This window comes from Ambystoma mexicanum, chromosome 8, assembly GCF_040938575.1.
Source record: "Ambystoma mexicanum isolate Mex_15411 chromosome 8, UKY_AmexF1_1, whole genome shotgun sequence".
Lineage (NCBI taxonomy): Eukaryota > Metazoa > Chordata > Amphibia > Caudata > Ambystomatidae > Ambystoma > Ambystoma mexicanum.
In genome coordinates, this window is record NC_090929.1 from 332,381,757 (window position 1) to 332,404,307 (window position 22,551).

The following is a 22,551-nucleotide window of genomic DNA, read 5'->3' on the forward strand; positions in this document are numbered from 1 at the left end:
CATCCATTTGCTTGGTGAGTTGTGTTTAAATGTCAGGAGAGGAAAAAGGGAACTGACGAAATCCAATAAGCAGAGACTGCATCCTTTTCAAATTGTGCTCGGCAGCCTCGAGGTGGCCCCTCAAAGCAGCTTTGTCTCAACACTGGATCACCCCAATAATCAGTTTTCCATTTCACCTGTTTCCCTCTTTAGTTTCAACAAAAAGGAAGAAACCCTTTAAAGGACTTCTCACAGAAACAACCAAGGTGAGAGAAAGAAAGAGAGCGAGACAGAGCTGAATAAGAAGAAAAGACTTTCAAGCCAGGGTATAATGTACAAGCCAGGAGAAGGAGTATTCTCCTAGCCATAGACATTTCGATTGAGGGGAAGGGAGGCATTCTCCTAGGATATGGTTTTGTTGTTTTTGGACTTTTGTGTTTCAGTGGTAGGGATAGTTTAGAAGTTCGGTCCAGGACATATACCCTTTATTTGGACATCACAGCCTTACTGACAGACCCGAGTTTTAGTTTGGTTGAAGTAGGGAAACCACCTCTAGTTGGGGATAGATAGGATTGATATTTTGTGTTAAATATAGATTATGTGGATAAATACACTTTACTGTACTTTGAAACATAATTTTTACAGTAGGAGGCACGTTCCTTTACTGATCTAGTGATTAATGAATGCATGGGTAAATTGTCCGTTACACTTTTAGGGAGTTTATTGCAAAAAACAGAGATTTGTTCGTAAATTAATCAGAATGTCCAATACATTTCTCACTACGTTATTTATAAGGTATGCAGATGATACATCAATCATTTGGCATACAAATGAGTTCCAATTAAAAGCTTTTGTTAAAAGGATGATTGCAATTTACTGTAATTTCAAATTACGGGTACAATCCCATGCTCATATACAAAATATGAGCATGGGATTGTACCCGTAATATACAAAATATGAGCATGGGATTGTACCCGTAATTTGAAAGCGTGTGCAATAAGGCTAAGAATTGATCAACTAACCCTACACTGGTGAATTATAATAACACAAGAGCCGTGATTTGAGAAAGGCCAAGGAAGGCCGAAACATGTGTTATCTAAAGGGCAATTCAATAAAACACGTACCGACACTACTGGGCGCAGAATCCTGGATCTTTATTTTTGTGTTTTGCATAGTTCATGACGGGTTTCCAGAGGCTTATTGTTAATCCAGTGAACTGCGACCTTAACCAAATATTAAACTTGAGGGGAGGCAGGGGACTCCTACTCCCCTTTGAACTGTTTGAACATATCCCACCGAAGTAGTTTAACAGTACCACTATTAATATTGGACCCTGAAGTTGACAAACAGACCAGCTGTACCCCTAAGCCTGACATAGTGTATAGGTTTTATATATTGCACGTCGAGGCTCTGTGAAAGCTAAATTAGCAAAGAGAGAACAACATTAAATATATTACTTACATTCTTATGACAACAGACGTTGGAGTGGCAATTGGTTCGTTATGAATACATTTTCATTTGTACCCTGACACCATGTAATGGGTAGTAGATATCACTGTTGCCTAAAGTACTGAAGACAGCAGTGATTGTCAAACTGTTATGCCATCATATTCTTAGAACAAACCCTCCAGTTTATTTTCATACAGATATGGTAAAAGTGGTGGACATAAATTGGTGATTTGTGTGTGTGAATGCTCATGGTGCACATACGGCACCATCACGTTCTTTGAGTAGGCACTCTGGTTTTCTGATGCATTGTGTCATATAGGATAACAGCCATGATGTTTAACAGCCATGATCTATATGGATGATTAGGTAAGTCTTCTCTGAGTAATGCAGCTTTACGGAACATCTACTCTCCCCACTTGCTACCCTCTATATAGAAATATAACTATTTTACGGATGAGTGGTCCAGTTAGGCCTGGGTCTGGCTGCAGAGATACACCAGTGCTTACTCTTTACTCAGGCAGCTACTTGTTCAAAGTACTCCCACACAATCAAAATAAGGTATTAGGAGGCCCAATTACTCAATTTCAAATAACTTGTATAAGATCAAATAAGTATGTTTTTAGAACCTTAACCAAATGTCATTTTCTTCTCATGTGGCCTACAATAGGTATCTCATTGCCATAATTCCAGATGGAAAATGGGGTAATTAACTTTTCCAAACTGTGCAATGCCTTTGGATAGTGGCATGGATACATGGATACATATGGAAGATGCAAACAATACACTGTACATGGGCATCACTTTCCTGAAAATGGTGTAAAGGGAAGATATGTCAACCCACACAATATGTTAGAAAATATTAGTTTTCCTGTTGATGATCTATCTTCTTCCCAGACATGTCTCTTTGATATGACCCACTTAAGCTATTACACAGGAGGTGTTTTTTATTCAGACAGGTCAGCATGAAATGGAAGCAGTTGGAGAAAGATATCTTTGTTCGAGGTATCTAGTTTGCTGGATAAGGCTCAGGCAGGTGGTAATGATTTACACTTTCCCATATGTGTTGTTGAGATATCATAATATTTATTCATTATACATGCATTTTCCTAAAATAATTGAGTTATGCATTTGAATTATGGCATCTACCATAAAGTACTAGTGTGATATAATTTTTTTTTGTGTTACAACTGAAAATCAGTTTTTCACAAATACAAAATCAATAAAACATGTCCATACATACAGTCATGAATAAAATCTAAAATAATTGTTTTTACATGATTATCTAAGTCAACAAAAGGATTTGCCACTATATGATGGCGTCGGTCTGCCCATAGGGAGGTGTAACAGTCTGGGGCATGTTCATACTATATCAAAAAAGAAGGTGCTGTTACACGCGGGGTTGGTACACCTAGGTTAAATTATTTAGAGAAAACGTCCTAGTCCAGCCGTCATTGAAAACTCATTTGTACATACAGTCACATAGAAACACCTCGTCAACCACAAGTATCAAAGAAATGCGTATATATTTGTTTAAATAGCAAACAGTGAAAAAGCTTTCATCACATCGACATAACAACAAAAGAAAAAAAAACAATTACAGGCACAGTAACTTGTAACGACATCTACATACACATATGCATATTAATGAAAAATTATTAAGAAACAGCAAAGGAGTGAAAGAAAGTCCAGAGAAGAAGAAGTCATTATTCAAGAAAAAAATGTGTTAAAAAAACAAGAATTCAAAAATACTTGAACATAAAAGGCACAAAAAAAGCAATGAACCATGAGCAACCTAACCTGGCCGCTTTACAGACCTATAACCTGTGGTACCTATAAGTTATGCCTGTTCGCCTTCCAACTATTGTGAAGGCAGTCTTGTACCTAACCAGTGTTATTGGTTCAAAAGATTGGTTTAAAGAAAAAGAAGAGATCAAGTCCTTCTGGATGTCCCAGAATGAAAACTCTTATCCAGGATAGGGTCTAAATGATTATCTAACAAAACAAACTGTACTTCGATAAAAAAGGAAAAGAGATGTAGATATTCCATGTTGTTAATGATCCTTTTCAATGAAACCGGATACTTTCAAAACCCTTATTACATTTAGAGTAAAATATGTTTCATGGCCTGCTATTTACCTATCCCAAAGCGTAGCCGAGGTCAGTCGCCCCTCGGACACTATAAACTGCCGAAAGTACCTCAATCTTACATCCAGAGTCCCATCACATTCCATCAATATGGCCCTCATTAGGACCCTGGCGCTAAGTGTTTAACGGTGCCGTAAAAGGCTGCGGCGCCGTTAAACACTTAGTACCTAATTACGGGGTCCCTTTGCGGGACCCGACCTTAAAGGCTGGTCTACACCAGCCGTTAAAGTAGGGACCCGCAAAGGGAACTTGATGGCAATAACGGTACCGCAATTTGCGGTACCGTAATTTCCGCCTTCCCCATTCACATTGAGCCCTGTGGGGCGAAAATAGAAATGGGGAAGGGCCATGGCGACATGGGGAATTACCGCCCCGCCAACCTGGGAATGGGGTGGTAATTCCCCATTCCGCCATGGCGGACTCCGGCATCGACCATGGTGCTAATAGCACCATGGTTTAGCGCCAGAGTCCTAATGAGGGCCTATGTGTTTTATGACTGCTTGCTCAAATCCTCGCAGCCAGGGCACAATATATCTGGATCTTTGCCTTGCCCCCACCTGGACAACACCTCCCCAATATGAACCAGATTCAAACAAAATCTTTAAAAAATGTGTCTTGTTCTCCGATATGGAAACTGTCGCAAGTAATTAGGGAGGAAGCCCATTTTTTTTATTGTGTGGGGAAAGAGAAGCTGTTGTTGTGGACTCTCGCATATGATTTATCGTATGGATCCAGTCCATATGCATTAATGCTTGCTTGGCCTTCATAGGATAGACTATAAGTGTATCTATATCACTTTCACAGGCTTCTAATAATCTAAATACTAGATTCTGCAAATTAGTCAATACCACAGAGCAAGATCTTCCCAAATGATGCCGTAGGTCCTCATAGAGAGAATAAGACTGCAGGATCATGATGTTTATGATATAACGATATGAGCTTCCATTCCAACTGTGCTTTAAGTGACCTGAGGCCCAGCTCATATCTGACACTGGCCTTAGGGAGGCTCTGGGGGAGACCAAAAACGTTCTTCCAAATTCCTCCCTCTAACAGCTGCCAATCCAAATTCCAGCCAAGGGGTTTAGCTTCTATACGCAATCTGCACAGTGTGAAATCAGTAAAGAGAAAATGCCTGAAAGAACATATCGAGCAGCGACTGTCACAAGAGAGCATGTGCACAACCAACAATCAGAATCTTTAAGGAGATGCTAAGATTTCAGAAGGCTTTGCCTGATTCATGGCAATGTGAAATAAATAGACTGGCACTTGTTGGGCATGTGTCAACTATAACAATTTTGAATGCCAAATACACATTCTTTATTGTGCTATTTTTCTTCTGTTTTCCGGATCAGGGCCACATCACACAAATCAATACGGTGAGTGATTCATGATTATCAAATGATCACTACTTAAAGTTGTTGAGTAACATTTAACGTGCAATGGTCTCATTGTTCTCTTTTACTCTGCGTGTTTTTCATGTATGTAGTCACCCAATATTCCTAGAATGGCAGGATGTGTTAACAGAAGGTGTCAAATAGACTAGTAACTGTCTTTACTCCATCATCGTGGCAAGATTGGGAGGCATGCCGTAAGGTTATTTCCGGCATTTTGTTGAGCTGCATTTTGTACATGGACGCTACTCTAGGCTTACACTATTCTCTATCACCTCTTGCAGATTTTTTGATTGATTACTGCTTCATTGGAGGTATGGCATCAGGCCCTGTACTGCTGGTTTAACTGAGTTTCTACTCAAGAATTTGTGAAATATGCCTCTGGAAAAAACATCCCTTCAAGTTCACTGGGTCTCCTTTCCATGGTATCCACTGATTCTCAACCTCCAACCATGTTGCTTGGTCATCCCTCCAGTGGAGTTTGTTTTCACAACACAAAGGGGTTCATAAAATGACATCAGACTGCTCTCAATTTAATTATTTTATGTATTTATTGTATATTTGTATGGTGCCTATACAGCCAAGGTATTTTCAGGTGCCACCAGATGGAGTGGGGGACAAGGACAAAAACAATAACAGCCTTACTAGGCCTTGTGACATTCGGATCGAGCAAGTGCAGAAAAGGAAGTGCAAAAGGGGGCGGGGACAGGGTTACAGGGAGGAAGGATGGACAAGGGAAGGGGAAGTGCAGGGGGGAAGGGGCCCCAGGGGCTAGGCAAGTGCTTAGGGAGTCAAAAGGGCAAGTGCCAGGGGAATATGGGTAGGTTATACTAGTGCAAGTAGGGTGGACCAGACTCAGTAGGCTAGTCGGGGAAGGGTCCCCAAGGGGAAGTGCTGATTAAGGGGGTTGGGGGGACTGGTCGTGGAGGGCCTGGCCCCAAACACTCATAAGAGACCAGGAACCAGTTGCAAAGGCAGGGGGCTTCAGCAAGTGAGGGGGAAGGAGGAGGAGAAAAGGAAGGTCTTGAGGAGCTTCCGGAACTTAAGGAAATCTGCCTCAAGTCTGAGAGGGGCTGGGAGGCCATTCCAGAGGAAGGCCCCTGCCAAAGAAACAGATCTACCCCCCACTCTCTGCTTGGAGAAACGTCTGACCTGCAGAGAGTTGGAACTAGAGGACCAAACGACTCTAGTAGGGAGGTATTAGGCAGAAAAAGTTGGATGTAGTGGGGTCATGACCCACATGAAAGAGTATTGTTTTTTTTGTAAGTGTTTTGGTTGAATACTTGAGGATGTTGCTGGTTAATGAACAATGACTGACAACGAGCATCGACAAAGCGACTAAATCTACCAAAAGCCATTGTACGGGCAAGTCTTAAAGTGCTTCACTTGAATTGTGGATTGAATCATTAAAATAAAGGTTTGCACCATTTAGAATCCGTATAACCCCCTATATCACTGACACAGCAAAGGATTCGAATTGAGCATTAAAATGTCTGCTATGTCTGATTTGTGTATCACATTGAATTGAACCACTTTGAACTATAGATGCCTATTGGCTTGAATCAAATTCAAATTGATTCACTTGGAAAAGGTCGGACATCAGAATAATATGAGAATAATAACACATTAAATCAAACTAGCTCATGAAAACAAGCTCAAATCAAATTTAAAAAATCATAAAAATATGAAAGATCTTCAGGCTGGGTCGAGCCAACAATCTGAGATACTTGAATCAGCCTTTAAATCTTTTGAATCATTTCAAGTTTCAGCACCAAATGATTCAGATCAGTGCAACTAATTTGAATACTCATTGTTTAGATGCATTCTAATCAGACTTGAGCTGGTTTAGAAAGTCCTACTTTGAATAGATGAAATTGGTTAGCATTCAGGGGTTGCAAGAAGCATCATAGGGGCAGCAATTGATGAACCAAGCAACGCCCAAATGATTCCCATGCATCCCTTTCTCCTGTTAGACCAGTGACTCAAAAGACAATGAACAGATTAGAGAGGGAACAGATTAGTGAAAGGTGTTCAAAGTGAGTAAGACGTTACCGGTTGCCGTTAGACGGTAAAGATTGTCGTTGCCCAACCAGAAGTCTGCCACCTTGCTCCCAAAGCCTCTTTTGTATGTGTTCCAGTCACGGAAGAAATCGACAGACCCATCGTAGCGTCTCTGGAAGACCTGCAAGAAAACCAGCAATGGAATAAAAGGCAACCATAGATCCGGTTTGGCAAGAACCAGAGAACAGCCAATGCAGGAAGCAGGAGCTAAGGGGATGGGAGGGTGGGAGAGAACTCCTCTCACTTTAACACCCACTGCTGACTTTCTTTTTAAAATCGTCATTATAATCATAATGATTTTAACTGAAATTTGAAAAATGTGAGAAAAATAAACTCTATGAAGCTTGACCTCTGTGAAAATAAGTGTTACTCTGCTAAAATGCCCCATATTTTGCTTGTTTTATCCAGCATTTTATGGTGTTAATGTAGTGCAGGAGCCCACATAGATGGAGCACTTTTAAAAACACATACCTTGGTAAAGCTAATAGTTTTCCCTTTTGCTAAGTGACATTATTTCTATTTTTCATGGTATTGTCATCAAATGCTCAGGTATGCTCAGTGTTTTCCAGGTGTTGGCATTCCTTTCACAAATTCTCACATTATATCCAAGGTATTGACAACAAATTCTACGTACTTTCATTATATTCCAGATATTATCATTATATGCCCATATACTCAAATCACATTCAAGATATAGTCTTCAATTGCCACATACCTATGTTATATACCAAATCTTCCTATCAAATGACAAGGTACAGGAACTAGCATCATATGCTTGGTAGTGAAGTCATATGATAGGTACACAAACTATTTGCAAAGGAATTCCATCACTGCCCAGGTTGTCACATAATTTACCAGGTTTTGCTACACATTATATTCTAGATGCTTTTGGTGATGGCAGAATGGCAAATGTCACAGACGTGGGCTGTAGGAGATCCTCCTCTATGTGTTTAATAGCGTACAACTTACACAGGTTAGCACACAAAGCCCACTAAACACACGACTGCAGAAGCGATGGTGAACCACAGTCATAGCTACACAACTCTTAGCCAACAAATTCAATGCCTGACTCCCTGTAGTACAGATAGTACAACACAATCTAGTGGTGAATTTATGACTACCAATGGTGCGGAACAGACTAGTTAGGGTGATGGTAATATGTGTTGCTGCATGATGGTAACCAGAGAGAGTACCTTCACACAAAATTGTTCAAACTATCAGTGTTGTTGATTTTGTCAATTGTCATTTGTTAACTTTTAAACGTAAAAACTCAATAAACCAAAGTTTAAAAAACACAGGATTGCAGATAATAACTGAGGGGGAAACCGGGGGAAGCAACTGAGAACCCAAAAGCAGTGAAGTCTGGCTGCTCGTATGCTTTACGGTGCCTGACACTGCTGGGTGTCTAAAGCGGATGCGAGGATCACATTGCTTGGCTAACTTGGTATTTGCAACCGACTACAAGCACTGGTGGAGGCTGAGCAAGAACATCACTGTATAATTGAAACTCCGGCCTGCCCCATTTTTCCCGGGAGAATAGCTCAGCGGCAACGGGTTCGCCTTGGAAGCAAGACGACACGAAGCAACACAGGTTTGATCCCCGGGTCCGCGCTTAGAAACCTCTGGGTATTTAAGCGCATAATACAATTATGCAACAAAAAAAAAACAATTACTGTAACAGCGCCTCGATGCCCACGGGCTGTGTGAGCGCTTTGAACATGCAAATAAATAAAATAAAGTGGTGAGCTGTTAGGGCATTCAGGGTGAACAATACTTGTTACTAGGGTTGCTGCAGGGTGAGAAGGGCCCAAGCATGGGAAAAAGTCTCAAAGAAGTGGATCATTTCATTTAATTTCACTTGTATAGCGCCTTTCACATAATTTTGGTCTCAACGCGCTGTTAGTTGAACGCTCTCGGAGGGACCAGACTCCAAAACATGGGAAAATGGGGAGGTGATATTATGCGTGCGTGCATTTCGGCCGTTAAGGTTACGAGAGCGTGTCCAAGGAGAGCGTGTCCAAGACCCTGCTAGTCACCCATGTCTGAATGGTATGTGGATGGGCAGAAAAGAGGTATACTATGAACTAAATAGGCGGGGCTGTGTTTAAGTGGATAGAACATTAGGTGAGTAGCTGCAGTTTTAATATTTGTAATGAAAGGTAGCTTCATTCTTATGGCAGAGGTGTTGTGCAATAGTGTTTTTGTTATATGTGTGTGCAGAGTTTTGTGGGAGTGAGCCTGCGCCTTTTGCAAAGTAACGAAGGTGCAGTGTGCCAGAGGAAAAATGGATCGGCTGTACAAACAACGTCTACCCCCTGGATTCCATCTATGTACACAGAGCAGTGCTAATTCTCACATACGATTTAAGTGCAATAAAGGAATATTAGTACCTGACGGGCGTGGCTTAGGACTCCCAGCCAATGAGGAGGCTCTGAGCCCAGGCTTTACTATGCGGTATACCCCCGCTCTGATGAATGCTCAGATCTGGAGGCCGCCATCTTCCCCCACCGGATCACCTGTAAGTGTGCGCTCCCCCACATCCCCTTCCCACTACCCCACCCATCTTTTCAACATCTCCTCTCCCCCCACACCCTTCTCCACTTACCTGCGCTTCTCTGTCCTTCTGTGCCAGGAATACTTGTGTTCCCGGCGAGTCTCCGACCTGGCAATGGCCATCAATTTTGAATGGCTGTCATGCAAAGGGAGAAGGGACTATGTGTGGTCCCTTCTCCCTGCTCCATGGCGTCCATTTTGTTTTCTTTTTTTCTTTCAGTTGTGATACGGCAATGGTGTTTCACAACTTTCTCAAAGAATCTATTAGTATCCCGGTCCAACGTGCCAGGGTACTAATAGTAATACGACCCTGCGTTTCATTCAGGCCTGTAACTATGGGCTCTGGGGCACTACCTGAAGCAGTAATGCCCCCCATTCCCCAGTTCAGGACTTATTGCTTAAATGAATAAATAATTAATAAAGTCATTCAAGCTGGGTATGGGATGCTATTGAAATTCTTCTTCATCAAGAGAGCCTATACATTACCTGGCGCAAGACTGCTACTGAGGTTGCCAGTGCAATGATGGCTTCAATCCTCAATCGTAGGGATAGGGGTGCAAAGATTCAGGCAGCCAAAAGATAGGCTGCATTCCCTTCAGCAATACTTAATGATTAATTTTCTCTGACTACCTGCAGGGTATTCAGAAGAAAAGAAAATCACTCAATACTTTTAAGCGAGGCCTGCAGGAAATAAAAAGTGGTGTTATTCCCCACCAGGGATAGCCCGTTTTCTTATCGATGATGCATTTTATTGCATAGTAAGCAGGAGTTGTCACATTTGGTTCTGAATGGGTAAGAAAAACATGTGGTTCCCAATAAAGAAACATTCTACGAGTGGCTAGATACCAGAGGATTAGATTTAAAATTAGTATCACACACTTTTGACCACTCTGGCCTTTCATGCCAAGACATAGCATTACAGTAATTTAATGAAATAATAAAAAGGTAAAAGTATAACATCACAACATTTGATTATGAATGGAGTCCATTTATAATTCTGAGTTTAAGTTAAAGACTTGAGCGTAGTGCATAAAGGGGGTACCTGTTAGCAGCTACAAACTGGGGACCTCTCCATTCAGCTGCTTCTATTTTTAGTTCCTCCTCGGTTGACAGGCTGCTATTACCAATCTTGTATAGGGATAATTTCGTCAATGGCCTTATAAAGGCAGGAATTAAAGGCTTACGACTTTCATTTACTTCCATATGGCTGACATAAACCTTGCACCACCTAGTGTGGTTTTAGATGGCAAATACTCAGTAGGTAAAGAAATCATCACATTTCCGGTCATCGATCATTTGCCTTCTCTGCATGTGAGACAGATTCCTTTTTGTAGCGCTCTTATAGAAGAGGCACCCCAGCATGAAATGCAGCGCTTCCATCATGCCTGACCCACATAAACAGCAGGCCTCTATTGTTATAGTCCCTGTCTGAGGCGTTTCTCCCCACAATAGGTGGATGCTATTAGCAGAGGTGGAAATATGTCATTAATGAAGACTAGGGAGTTGTAACAGGTATGTGGTTCAGATAAAAAGACACATATTTCTGCCCAAAGAGGATTCCATAGGACTCCATGGGGATTTTCACAGAATTCCCATAAAACTAATTCTGCTGCGATAACTCCACCAATTTTTGGTCTTAAAGTAGAGGTTTTACCTCCAGCATGATGATCCACTTTAAGGTCAAACTTGGAATTCAGCGATGCTCTAAAAACAGTGTCAATTTCAGTTACAGCCCAAAATGTGGAAAGGAAAGATAGCTCCTACAATACATATCAGCGATTTAAAAAAAAGTGGGGTGGCTGCAGAGCGTGACCTGCGCTCACACCTCAAGAGGGAGACTACAAAATATTCAATTTGACATAGAGCAGTTGATGAAATTGAGGCGACATCTAATTTAATATCACCATAATCAATTTTATTGTGGTGGCAAAATGGATGTCAATCATGGTAACAAATATGGCCCTCTGACGAACTGAGGGTATTCTCACTGCTTTCATTGGGGAAGCACCTTTCCGTGAGGCCAGGGTGGTGAGGTTGCTACCAAATATTCCCACTGGGGGTGGTACTCAGTGGGTTGATCTCATGGGGAGCAAATCCTTTATGGGACAGGATACAATGGCCCTGGGAGAATGCAGTATCCATTTACACCTTTGGTGTCCCCACCTATCTCATCCCCTATTCAGGTCCATCTGGTCCCCCCATACCACTATGTGTTATAGTAAAGTAGCAGGTATCCTTGATAAGACTGGGACGAGGAAGAGGGAGAATACTGAGATGATGAAGATTGAACAGGGAGGCACCAGCCCACCGCAGAACCAACACCTGTCGTGAGGCAGCCCAAATGGTAAACCTGGAAGAACGACTCAATGGTTCGTTGAACCAGCTCCGGAGGAACATGGAATGAGATGCTTGTCCCGTTGCAGGGGATCCTAAGACTGAGAGCAGGGACGCGGAGCGCCGTGGCGACCAGTGAGGTCCAGGAGAGGTGGACATGGCCAGCGACAGAAAGGAAAACAGCAAGACCGGGAGAAACAGAACAAGCAGGAAGGTGTGGGCAGCCAAAGACGTGAGGGAGAATCCGGAGCTGTGGAACTGCGAAGAGAAGGAGAACCTGGAGTGTGGCAACTGCAGAGAAGCACTGCTCTACCACACGAAGAGACTGGAGACTGCCCGTGGCTTCCCAAAGGTAGGGAAAGGGTTGGAACGGTGGCTAGGGCATGGAGGGAGCTGGCGGAGCTGAAAACACACGCATGCATATCCCAAAGAACACAAGGCTATATAACGGGCATTGTATTTGTTACAAACTTTGTAAACCACACAGACATATCCCGAAGAGCACAAGAAGAAATAAGTGGCACTACATTTGATACGAACTATGTAAACCATGCAGACATATCCCGAAGAGCACAAGGGGATTCACTTGGCATTATATTTTTTACGATATTGGTAAACCACGCAAACACATCCCAAAGAACACAAGGGAATACAAGAGGAGTTATATTTGATACAAACTTTGTAAACTATGCAAATCGATCCAGAAGGGCACAAGGGGATGAAAGCAGTATTTCACAGAGTGACAAGAACTTTGTAAAACAGATAAACAGATCACAGAGATTACAAAGGGATAACAGAGAGGATACTCAAGCTGATACCAATATCAGAAAGATGCCTATGTGGGATAGTGCCTGGCAGAAGAGTATACCAGGTCTGTCCAAGTGGACAATAGACAAAGGAGGGGAGGAAATCCAGCAGAAGCAGAACAACAGGATCTGGGAGCCACATGAAAGCAGGGAAGCCCTGCGATCGTGCAGCAGGGTCTGGGACCTAAACGGAATCAGCAAGGTCCATCAGTAACATATCCTAGGGTTGAAACCCTCATCAGTACAGAGAGAACTGCAGTAAGTGGGCTGGGGCCCAGAAGCAGTGGGGGAAACCCTAACTAGTAAAGGAGAAATAAAACAGGAAACCGGAAACAAAGCAAACATCTTTTTGGGACTAAAAGTTGTGAAGTCAAGTCTGGAAGGTTAGAGAACCAGACCTGATGAAAGACTGGAAAGGTTCATTTTGTTTAAAGAACAGAAAAGGAAGGTCCCTCCAGGAGATTGGGGAAGTGTGTGTGTTTTTCCTTTGGGAACAGGTTTCCCCTCCCTCTAGGAGATTGGGTAACAGTGTATTGCTTACGAAAAAGGTTCTCTCCAGGAGAAGGGAGAACTGTGTTTTGTTTTACGATACAGAAACTCAAGCGGAGAAAGAGGTTCTGTCCAGATGGAAGGAGAACCGTATTTCGTTTACGTTCTCAGGTGGTAGCAAGATTCAAGGAAGCGGTTCCTCCCAGGAGTGTGAGGAACAGTGTTTCTTTTTGTTTGAAAATGTAAGCAATGAACTTTTGATGATATATTATTTGCACAAGAACTATGCCTTGAACCCTACATTCACAGTGAGAGGGGCCTACTTCTGGGTGAATAAGTCATCTAGTTTTTTGTTAGTTAGTTGAAAGTGTAAGGGACGGAAATAGGTTTAGACACAGGATGGTGGACACTTTACTTTACCGATGTCCTTAGTATTTTAAATGAGGTAGGGCAACACCTCATAGTAAAAAAGGGCAAAATAGGCTATTCTTTTCCTTTTTGTTTATAAATAAAAGTCTATGCCAACCACTTCACCACAACTGTGTCAAGACTCTTACTAACCAGGAATTGTTTGCTATAAACTATATAATACGTACATGTCCCAAAATCAATGGCTGAATGCACATAGTTTGGTTGTCTTTTGTCACCATTTATTTATGAATTATGGTTATTGAAATGGTGTGTTACTGTGTTGTTGTTTTATGTTTTGTTTCTTAAATTAAAAAACAATTTCAATAAACAGATTTAAAAAGTAATTTCCATTTATTTCTTTAATCACACTCTCACATCACATGCTTGCCATTTCCTTCAACTACCAAATATCAGTGTTGTATGCACCACATATTCACAGTAAATGCCCAGGAACTCACATCATATGCTAAGTGCTTCTATCAACTCGTTTGTTGGGTATTGCCATGAATGAACGCACATGTGCACACATCTTCTGTTATGTTTTGCTTTCAAATGCTGGGTGATGACATCATATGGCAGGTACTCACATCATATTCCAGTTATTGGGACAATTTTCCCAGTATTGCCATTATTTAGCCAGGTGTACCAATCATATAAATGGTATTGAGGTCAAATGCCCAAGTACTCTTACCATATGCCAGGCATTTCAACCAACCGAAGAGTACTCGCATTGTATGTATGCCAGTTATTGTCATCAAACACCCAAGACCTGAAATTGTATGACAGGCATTGATATCATACACTGGGCACTTACATCATATGCAGGGCAGTACCATCAAGTGCCCACCCCCCAGATCCAGCCACTCCCACTGTTTGCCTGTTTACACCATCATTTAGTCACTCACACCATATGCAACGATTTCAAATGAAATGGAAGATGCCCACATCATTGAATGGTTTTATTTCAGTTGGACTGAGCATCCAGAGACACATTCCTTTTATATTATATTCCATTTAAATATCCTCCCTCCTGAGAAATTTACGTGTACTTGGTTAGCTAATAGCTTGGCAAATAGCCAATGTTTCACTTTCCAATTAGAATCGAAAAACATTATTTTATGTGTATGCCCCTCCCATAAGACCATGAGCAGAAAGTGGTTAGTCTCTCTTATTCATTCACTCAGACCAAGGTTAATGAATGAGGTTTTAGTAGTTTGTAAATCAAAAACTAGCCAACTCGTCATATATGTAGTTTCAAATTATTTATTTAATGCATGGTGCATGGAAATAACTATTTATCCCCTTTGAAATAATTGTATTGTAGGGTGGACAGATTTATACATATTTTTTCAAATTACTGCTTGGTGAATTATTTTCTGATATTTAATTGTTTTAATTAATTTTAAATTTTGTTAGTATATCTGCAAAGAATGTTAGTATGATTGCATATAGATATGTAGTATGGACCTTTACATGTTGATCTTATTGGTGGTCAATTGTTGGTATTATTTCCATTCATTGCATATATGTGCTTTTGAGGGGCTTGACCACCGAAACGTTTTGAACAGGTGTAGAGGGATGCATATCGCATGACAGGATCATTTCTGGCCTTTTGATGTTTTTGTTTTAAAGGGGAACATCAACAGTATGAACCGCTATTGTCCTACTTTCATTTCTATCCTTCAAACAGGGATAGAAATGTTTGTTTGAACTTGTGTAGTATTTCACAGTGACATGCCACTTCAAGGGCACTGTGAAACGTGCTCCCAGCATGCTGGGGAATGGGGGGTAGGGCGGCTGGGAGCCTTTAATATATTAATAGGACCACGCTGCACTCAAGTGAGCCAGCCACCACCTCCACTGCTAGCCAAGCCCCCCTGAAATGCTCAGGTCACCTTTCAGAGTGAGATGACCTGCACATTTCTAGAGTGAACGCAAATTAAAAAGTGCATCCTCTGAATGTTTTTGTTAATTTGTGAAAATCTGCAAGCATGAGGAAGAGAAAAACCGGATTGCGGAATTTCATGAAAAAAGTGTGACGATTCTTGATTAAACCATGTTTCTGTAAGAAACATTGGATTTTATTTCTGTTTTTCAATCAAATCATGAATTTCTGAGGAATGTGCACGAGCCGACCTGCAAAAGGGTGAGTATGTTCGACTTGAATTCCCATAAGGAATCATTGTGGCTGCAAAAGTCCCATAGGAGCTCATAACCTAGAGCTATTCACTTCCCTTGACAGTGTAGAAAATATTGGTACCTATATAAAATTGCATCTATTAATCCCATTCACATTAAGCCAAACATGTAGGCCAAAAGGTTTTGGGAAGTTTATTTCAAGGTATCCAATTGTAACTTGGCTAAAAACATATGTATGGTAAACAGACTGTGAATAGTCAGAGATGCAGTATTACTGCAAATGGTACTGCATTTACCCTGTGTATAAGGGAAAATCTTGTATATTTTGTTATAATTGTATACCTACACCGGTTACTGTATTCTGTCTAACTTTAAATGAGGGTCTTTGAAAGCGCATAAGCATTACGGGATGACATTTCAATATATAGACATTTTCATACAGACATGAAGAGGATAATGTTATTTTGTATGAGATGTAGATCAGATTAGACAACGGTGGATTGACTTTTAACAATGAAAAGTCTAAAGATGCACAAGAAGTTGAGTTATTGGAGCTGTAGGCAAGGTATCTAGAACAAAAGAGAATAGAGAGCTAAAATGGGGAGTAAAACATTATGATCAGAGAAAGCCCCTTATCATTCCATCATATGGGACCCACAGCACTGCACATAAGTAGGATTACAGAAGAGTCACAGGTGGAAGCGGGTGGAGTTGGAAGGGGTGTCAGGTAGGGTTCCAACAGATGGAAGTTGAATTTTGGTCGGGATTGAGGGACCAGAAAGTTGGCATAGCTGCATGGATAGGGAGTACCATGGTGGCAACCACAAGCAAATGTCCAGAACGGAAAGCTGGAGCAAGTGGGTCTTTAAAGGTGTCAGACACCAAAGGTTTACAAAATCACGCAGAAGTCCTCAAAGTGGTGCGAGGGAGACCAAGCTTGAAACACCTAAAGGCAGAGAGGAAGCCCATTCGCGAGAGATGAGACCGAAGCATCTGGGAGAGTGAAAGAACTGAGGGAACAAGGAGGCTTATGAACTAGAGAAGCATAAGGGAATTGACTTAGCCAGAAGGAGGGCTGGATATTCATGAATGAAAGAGCACATAAGTGACAGCCAAACAACAGGAATGCCAATCAGTGACAAGCAGGAGAACTCCAGAAGGGAGAGCTCTAGTTACGGATGGAGACAACGTTCCCGGAGATCTGTAATTAAAATTCTGCATTCCAGAAGACCGATCCCAAAGTGCTTTGAAATTAATAGCCGGGACCTGGAAACCCTGAATTCTGATTAAGATGAAAGTGTAAGAAAAGTGAAGTGATTAAGATGCTGCACCCTAGCTTACAGAGGCAAATCCTTAGGTGTCAAGGAAACAATAAAAGGAATATTGAACCTCGGTACTCCGGTGGAGTGAAAAAGGCCTGTGCGAGAAGGAAGGTGAATCAGATGCTGGATTGTGGGAAGGGAAGGCTAATCCCCAAGCACCTAAGTATTCAAGGGAATTAATATTGACTCAGTGGACTCTGGTGTAATGAAAGAGTCTAATGACAGAAGGACGGTGAATCAGATGCTGCATTGTGGGAAGGCTAATCCCCAAGCACCTAAGTATTCAAGGGAATGAATATTGACTCAGTGGACTCTTGTGTAATGAAAGAGTCTAATGACAGAAGGACAGTGAATCAGATTCTACATTGTGGGAGGTGAACCCCTAAGTGTCAAGAAAAGAAGATAATACAAGTTTGAGCCCCTGTACTCCGGTGGAGCTAAAGAGTCCAATGTAAGAAGGAAATTGAAGTGGACACTATATTCTGAGAAACAGAGGCATATGCTTAAGCATCAAGGAAACAAAGAAATGAATATTGAACCACTATACTCTGGTGGTGTGAAGGAGTACAGTGGGAGACTGAAGATGAACCAGAAGCTACATTCTGCTAGGGAAAGGCTAATTCCTAAACATCCAGGAAACAAAGGAACACACATTGAACTACTTTACTCAGCTGGAGTAAAAGAGTGCAGTGTGAGAATGAAGCTACGGCACATACTAGAATGTGGGAAAGAGAGGATAACTCGTAAGTGGAAGGTATTAATGGCAATGAGTATTAAATCAATGTACTAAGGTGGGGTGAAAGAGACTGGGGCCAGAAGGCAAGTGAATCAGGTGCTGCCCTGTGAGAAATAAAGGTGAAACTCCTAACCATTTAACAAAAAGAAGAGAATCAACATTTCAGCCACTGTACTCCCGTGAATTGAAATCGTCTAGAGTGTGAAGGAAAATCATATGAATGCTACATTCTGAGAAAAAAAAACTAATCTCAAAGTGTCATGTAAATAAGAGAGTAGGGAAAGGATTCACTCGCAGAGGGAGTGAGAGTTCAGTATCAGAAAGAAGGTTTCTCAACTGATGGCCTCTGTTAAACAGAGTGATATTCTATACATTGAAACTCAGTCAGGAACAAATCCAAGAGGATGACAATCTAGTGTTAATCCAGAGATACCCAAGGGAAGAAGAAAACCTCTACAGAGCTGTTGTATTGTGTGCAATAAAAGAGGCCCTAGAGCCAATCCAAGGGAGACACTGGAATAACATAGCAGAGATTGAGAAGCAAGATAGGAAAGAGTTTGATGAAGACTTTTAGAAACACTGACCCAAGGTGCTAAGTACACCAGGGGAGGAAGAGGAGTTGCCGGCCAACAGCCAATCATAGTGGGTTCACCTCCAACAGGGCCCAGGTGACCCCACAAAGGCTCTTGTGGTCCCAATAATAAGCCAGCACATAAAAAGGAGCATGAAAGATGCATGGTGATGGAGTTTAAATGGTGGCCGGCAGCAAGGAAGTGTAAGAAGCAAGCCAGAAAATAAAAAGACACGAATCAGGGAGAGGACAGTCAGACCAAGATCTGGAAGGAGCAAGACGGAAGTATCAGGGAGATGGCAGAGTTGGAGGAGGCAAAGTTTAGAAAGGATGAGGAAGAAAACCAGGGAAAGTATTAGATTAGTGGAGGGAAAGACCAGAAAGGAGGAGGAGGAAGGAAGCAAAAACAAGAGGGTGGTATTGGCAGAAAAACCAGAAGGGATATGGGAGGAAGGAGTAGAAGAGTTGTGGCAGGAGGATGTTGATAGAAAGAACGAGAGAGAGGAAGAAGGAGGCCATTTGAGAAGGGGAAAGGTCTACGATAGGTAACCAGCACTGGTCAATCCACAAGGCCAAGGCTTGACTGAAGGTCTGATAAGAAAATGACAAGATTGTAGGGCAAGGGCACGGGGAAAGTGAAGATTCAATTCCTAGATTGTTTGAGAGGCTTGTTGTCTTTGGCTCAGAAATTGGTAGCTCACCATGAATATAAATCAGATTTCTTACTGGTGCAGGTACCCCTCATTTCTTGTGCTCTTTTATTGCTGCTTTGGAGCTTCTCTGGATTCTAGTGGGACTGGCAAGCCCACTACAGTAAATACATAAGAGTTGCTTTTAGAGAAACAGATGGAGGGAGTGAGAGTTGGAGAGACATAGATAGCCTGGAGCCATAATTCGAATTCTGGCGGGACTGTCAAATTCACCAGTTAAAATCAATAAGATTTGCTTGTGGGCCACCTGTGCCCATTGGGATCATTAAGCCTAAGTGCCAGAAAAGCACCTAGAGGATATGTGAAGCCAAACCAAAATGATGAGCATCTTAGACCTCTGGTAGGCTTATGCGAAGCAGGAGACTGGCATGGGTTTTTGATCTACATGAGCTGGTGATTAGCCCAGAGCATAGATCATCTCCTTTGCCTAGACGGCACAAAGATAATGACTACAGCCTGAAATATTCTCAGGACAGATAGGGAAGAAATCAACTATTATTTGGAGGCCAAGTGTGCAATGGCCAGAAAGGCCTACACACACCATCAGTCTCTGCAGAAGAGGCCCTGACCTTGAGTACCCTACCAGACTATGAGTGACGTTATACAATTCCTTCAGGGCAGTCTACCCCAGAAGACATTCTATTGGGGTACAGGGCACCTGTTCTTTGGACCACAGCCTTGTTGTACATTATGAGTACTTTGCAAATATCAATCTCATCTGGTTTGTTCTTCATAGATGAATATACAGATATCCATTCTTGTTATTCTTGCTCCAACACTAGTGTTTGAACTGATTTCAAGAATTTTTGTCACAACATATTTGAGTCTCAAATGTTCTGTGGATCCCTTGGTCTATGAAAATTGGCAAAGTGACAGGTTTTGACATTTGTACACTGACATTGTTGTCTGGCGTTTCTGGTATTGCTATCATATGCCTAGTTACTAACTCACACGAAATACCCGTTTTCTTTACATCTGTGCCATGCATTCCTATCAAAAGGCCAGGTACAGAGATCATCTGCATGGGTTCCGTTACATTCCTGTTACATCAAAGCTAGGTCATCTTTCCAAATGCCATTTAGTCCCACGAAATGCCAACTACTTACATCATAAGCCAGGTACTTGCATCATATGCCAGGAATTGTCATAAAATGCTTTGGTATTCAATAAGAAGGTTTACAATCAAATGCAGAGGCACTCACATCATCACCATGGACTCCCCTCAAATGCCCAAATACTAATACAATGTTCAGGGATTGATATGAAATGCGCAGTGATTAACCTCACTGCCAATGTTTGCCATGAAATGCCCAGGCACTTACCCATTCGTGTCAAAGGTTTTGGGAAAAGCCTCAGTGCAAGAGATTTTCACCAAATGGCAGGTTTTCACCCCATTGGTGTACCCTCATAAAATGGCTAGATACTCATCCATTAAGCCATTATTACCGTCCAACAATCAGATGCCTGCCCCATGCTAATGATTGCAATCAAATGTTCAGGTACTCGACCCATAGACAGGGATCATTGTCAAAGGCCTGGGTACCTGCCACACTACCAGTGATTGCATCAAATGCAGTGAAACTCGTGCCATTGCCAAGGATTGACATCAAATGCCCAGTTGTTTGTCCCATTGCCAATATTGACTTCAACTGCTTAGGTTTCCATGAAATGTCCAGCTATCCAACTCTTGCCAGAGACTTCCATCAAAGGGCTGTGTTCCTGGCCCATTGCCAAGATTGGCATTATTTGCTCAGGTAAAGTACTTGCTCCATTGCCAAAGTTTGTCATGAAATTCCTGAAATGTGCCCTGATTTCAATCATTTGCCCAAGTGCATGCCCCATTGAAAAGGATTCTCAATATCTGCCCAGGTAGTTTCCGATTGATACATGCTTGGGTACTCGCCCCATTGTCAAGGATTGTCATCTAATACTTAGGTACCTACCCAACTACAAATTTCTATTACTGCCCAGATGTGTGTACCATGTACATGGATTACTGTCAAATATGTGGGAACTTGTTCAATGACCAGAGTTTGCCATTAACCAACTTGTACCTACCACACCGCCATGGACTGACATCAAAGGTACTAGAAATTGCCACATTGCAACAATTGACATCAGCATCCCAAAATATTGCCTCATTTCCACGAATGGCCTAGATCATGGCCCCACTGCCATGGATTGCCATTAGCTGCTCAGGAGCTTGCCCCATTCCTAAAGGATTCCCAACAACTGCTCAGGAACTTGCCCCAGGCCCAATGCGCCCATTGGCAAGGATTGCTTACAGGTATGTGGTACTTTGCCAAGAATTGCCATTAACTGACTAGTTGCGGGCCCCACTGCTTTAGATTCCAAGCAACTGCTAAGCTACAAGCCCTGTTGCCATGCATTGCCATGCATTGCCAGTATGCGCCCATGTAGTTTCCATATTGATAAAGGCTGCTATAACCTGCTCAGGTGTGTGTCACATTGTCAAGTATTGCCATCTAATGCCCAGGTACCTATTCCAGTGCAAATGATTTCTATTAATGCCAAGATACTTGCACCATTTAAAGGGATTGCCATTAAATAGTTGGGAACCGATACAATGGCCAAGGATTGCCACCAGCTGACTTGTAATTGCCACACTGCCATGGACTGGCATCAAAGATACTAGAACTTGCTGTATTGCCATGATTTAAGTCAATTTACCAGACTCTTGCCTCTTTTCCAAGAGTTACCATCTTTTGTCTAGATAATGGCCCCCGTTTCCATGGATTACCATTAACTGCTTACGTACTTTCCCCATTGCTAAAGAATGGTCCAGGAACCTGCCCCAACCCCATTGGGAAGGATTGCTACAGGAACATAGTACTTTGCCAAGAATTGGAATTAACTGTCTAGATATTGGCCCCACTGGTTTGGGTTCCAAGCAACAGTTAAGTTACGTGCCCCATTGCCTAGGGTTACTATGAAATCGATATTTTTCCCCATTGCGAGAAACTGCTAAACTATTTACTCCGTTGATAAGCATTGTAAACAAATGCGCAGATACGTGCCCCTTTCGTAATGACTGACAATTGTCGAGGAGCTTGGCCCGTATACATGTTTTGCCATCAACTGCCAAGACACCTGCCCGCTTCCAATGATTGCATCTAATGCCAGATATTCTCCCCATTGCCATTGACTGATATTTACTGTCCGGGTACTTGCTCTTTTGCCAAGTATTGCCTACACTTTCCAATGAACCGGTACCATTTCCAAGGGTTGCCAACATCTGCCTAGGTACTAAGCCTATTGCCATCAAGGACTGCCATGAAATGCCTAGGAACTTGGTCAATGACCAATGCGAGCCTTCAAATACATGGAAACGGGTTGCGGTCACAAAGAATGCAATACAGTTACCGGGATATTTCCCCTTTGATAAACATTGCAATAAAGTACCTATCTACTTGCCCTACTGGGAAGGATTGACA

At 42.0% G+C, this 22,551-nt stretch overlaps 1 protein-coding gene across 1 annotated transcript in view; it reads right to left on the reverse strand.

The window, feature by feature from the left end:
- The window catches only part of LOC138471899 (ficolin-1-like), a 499,560-nt gene that overhangs the window by 292,638 nt on the left and 184,371 nt on the right, over positions 1–22,551 (reverse strand). The window contains exon 8 of the mRNA XM_069609760.1: positions 7,017–7,146. Coding sequence (XP_069465861.1) covers positions 7,017–7,146 — 130 coding nt within the window. The remainder of the gene's footprint in view (positions 1–7,016; positions 7,147–22,551) is intronic.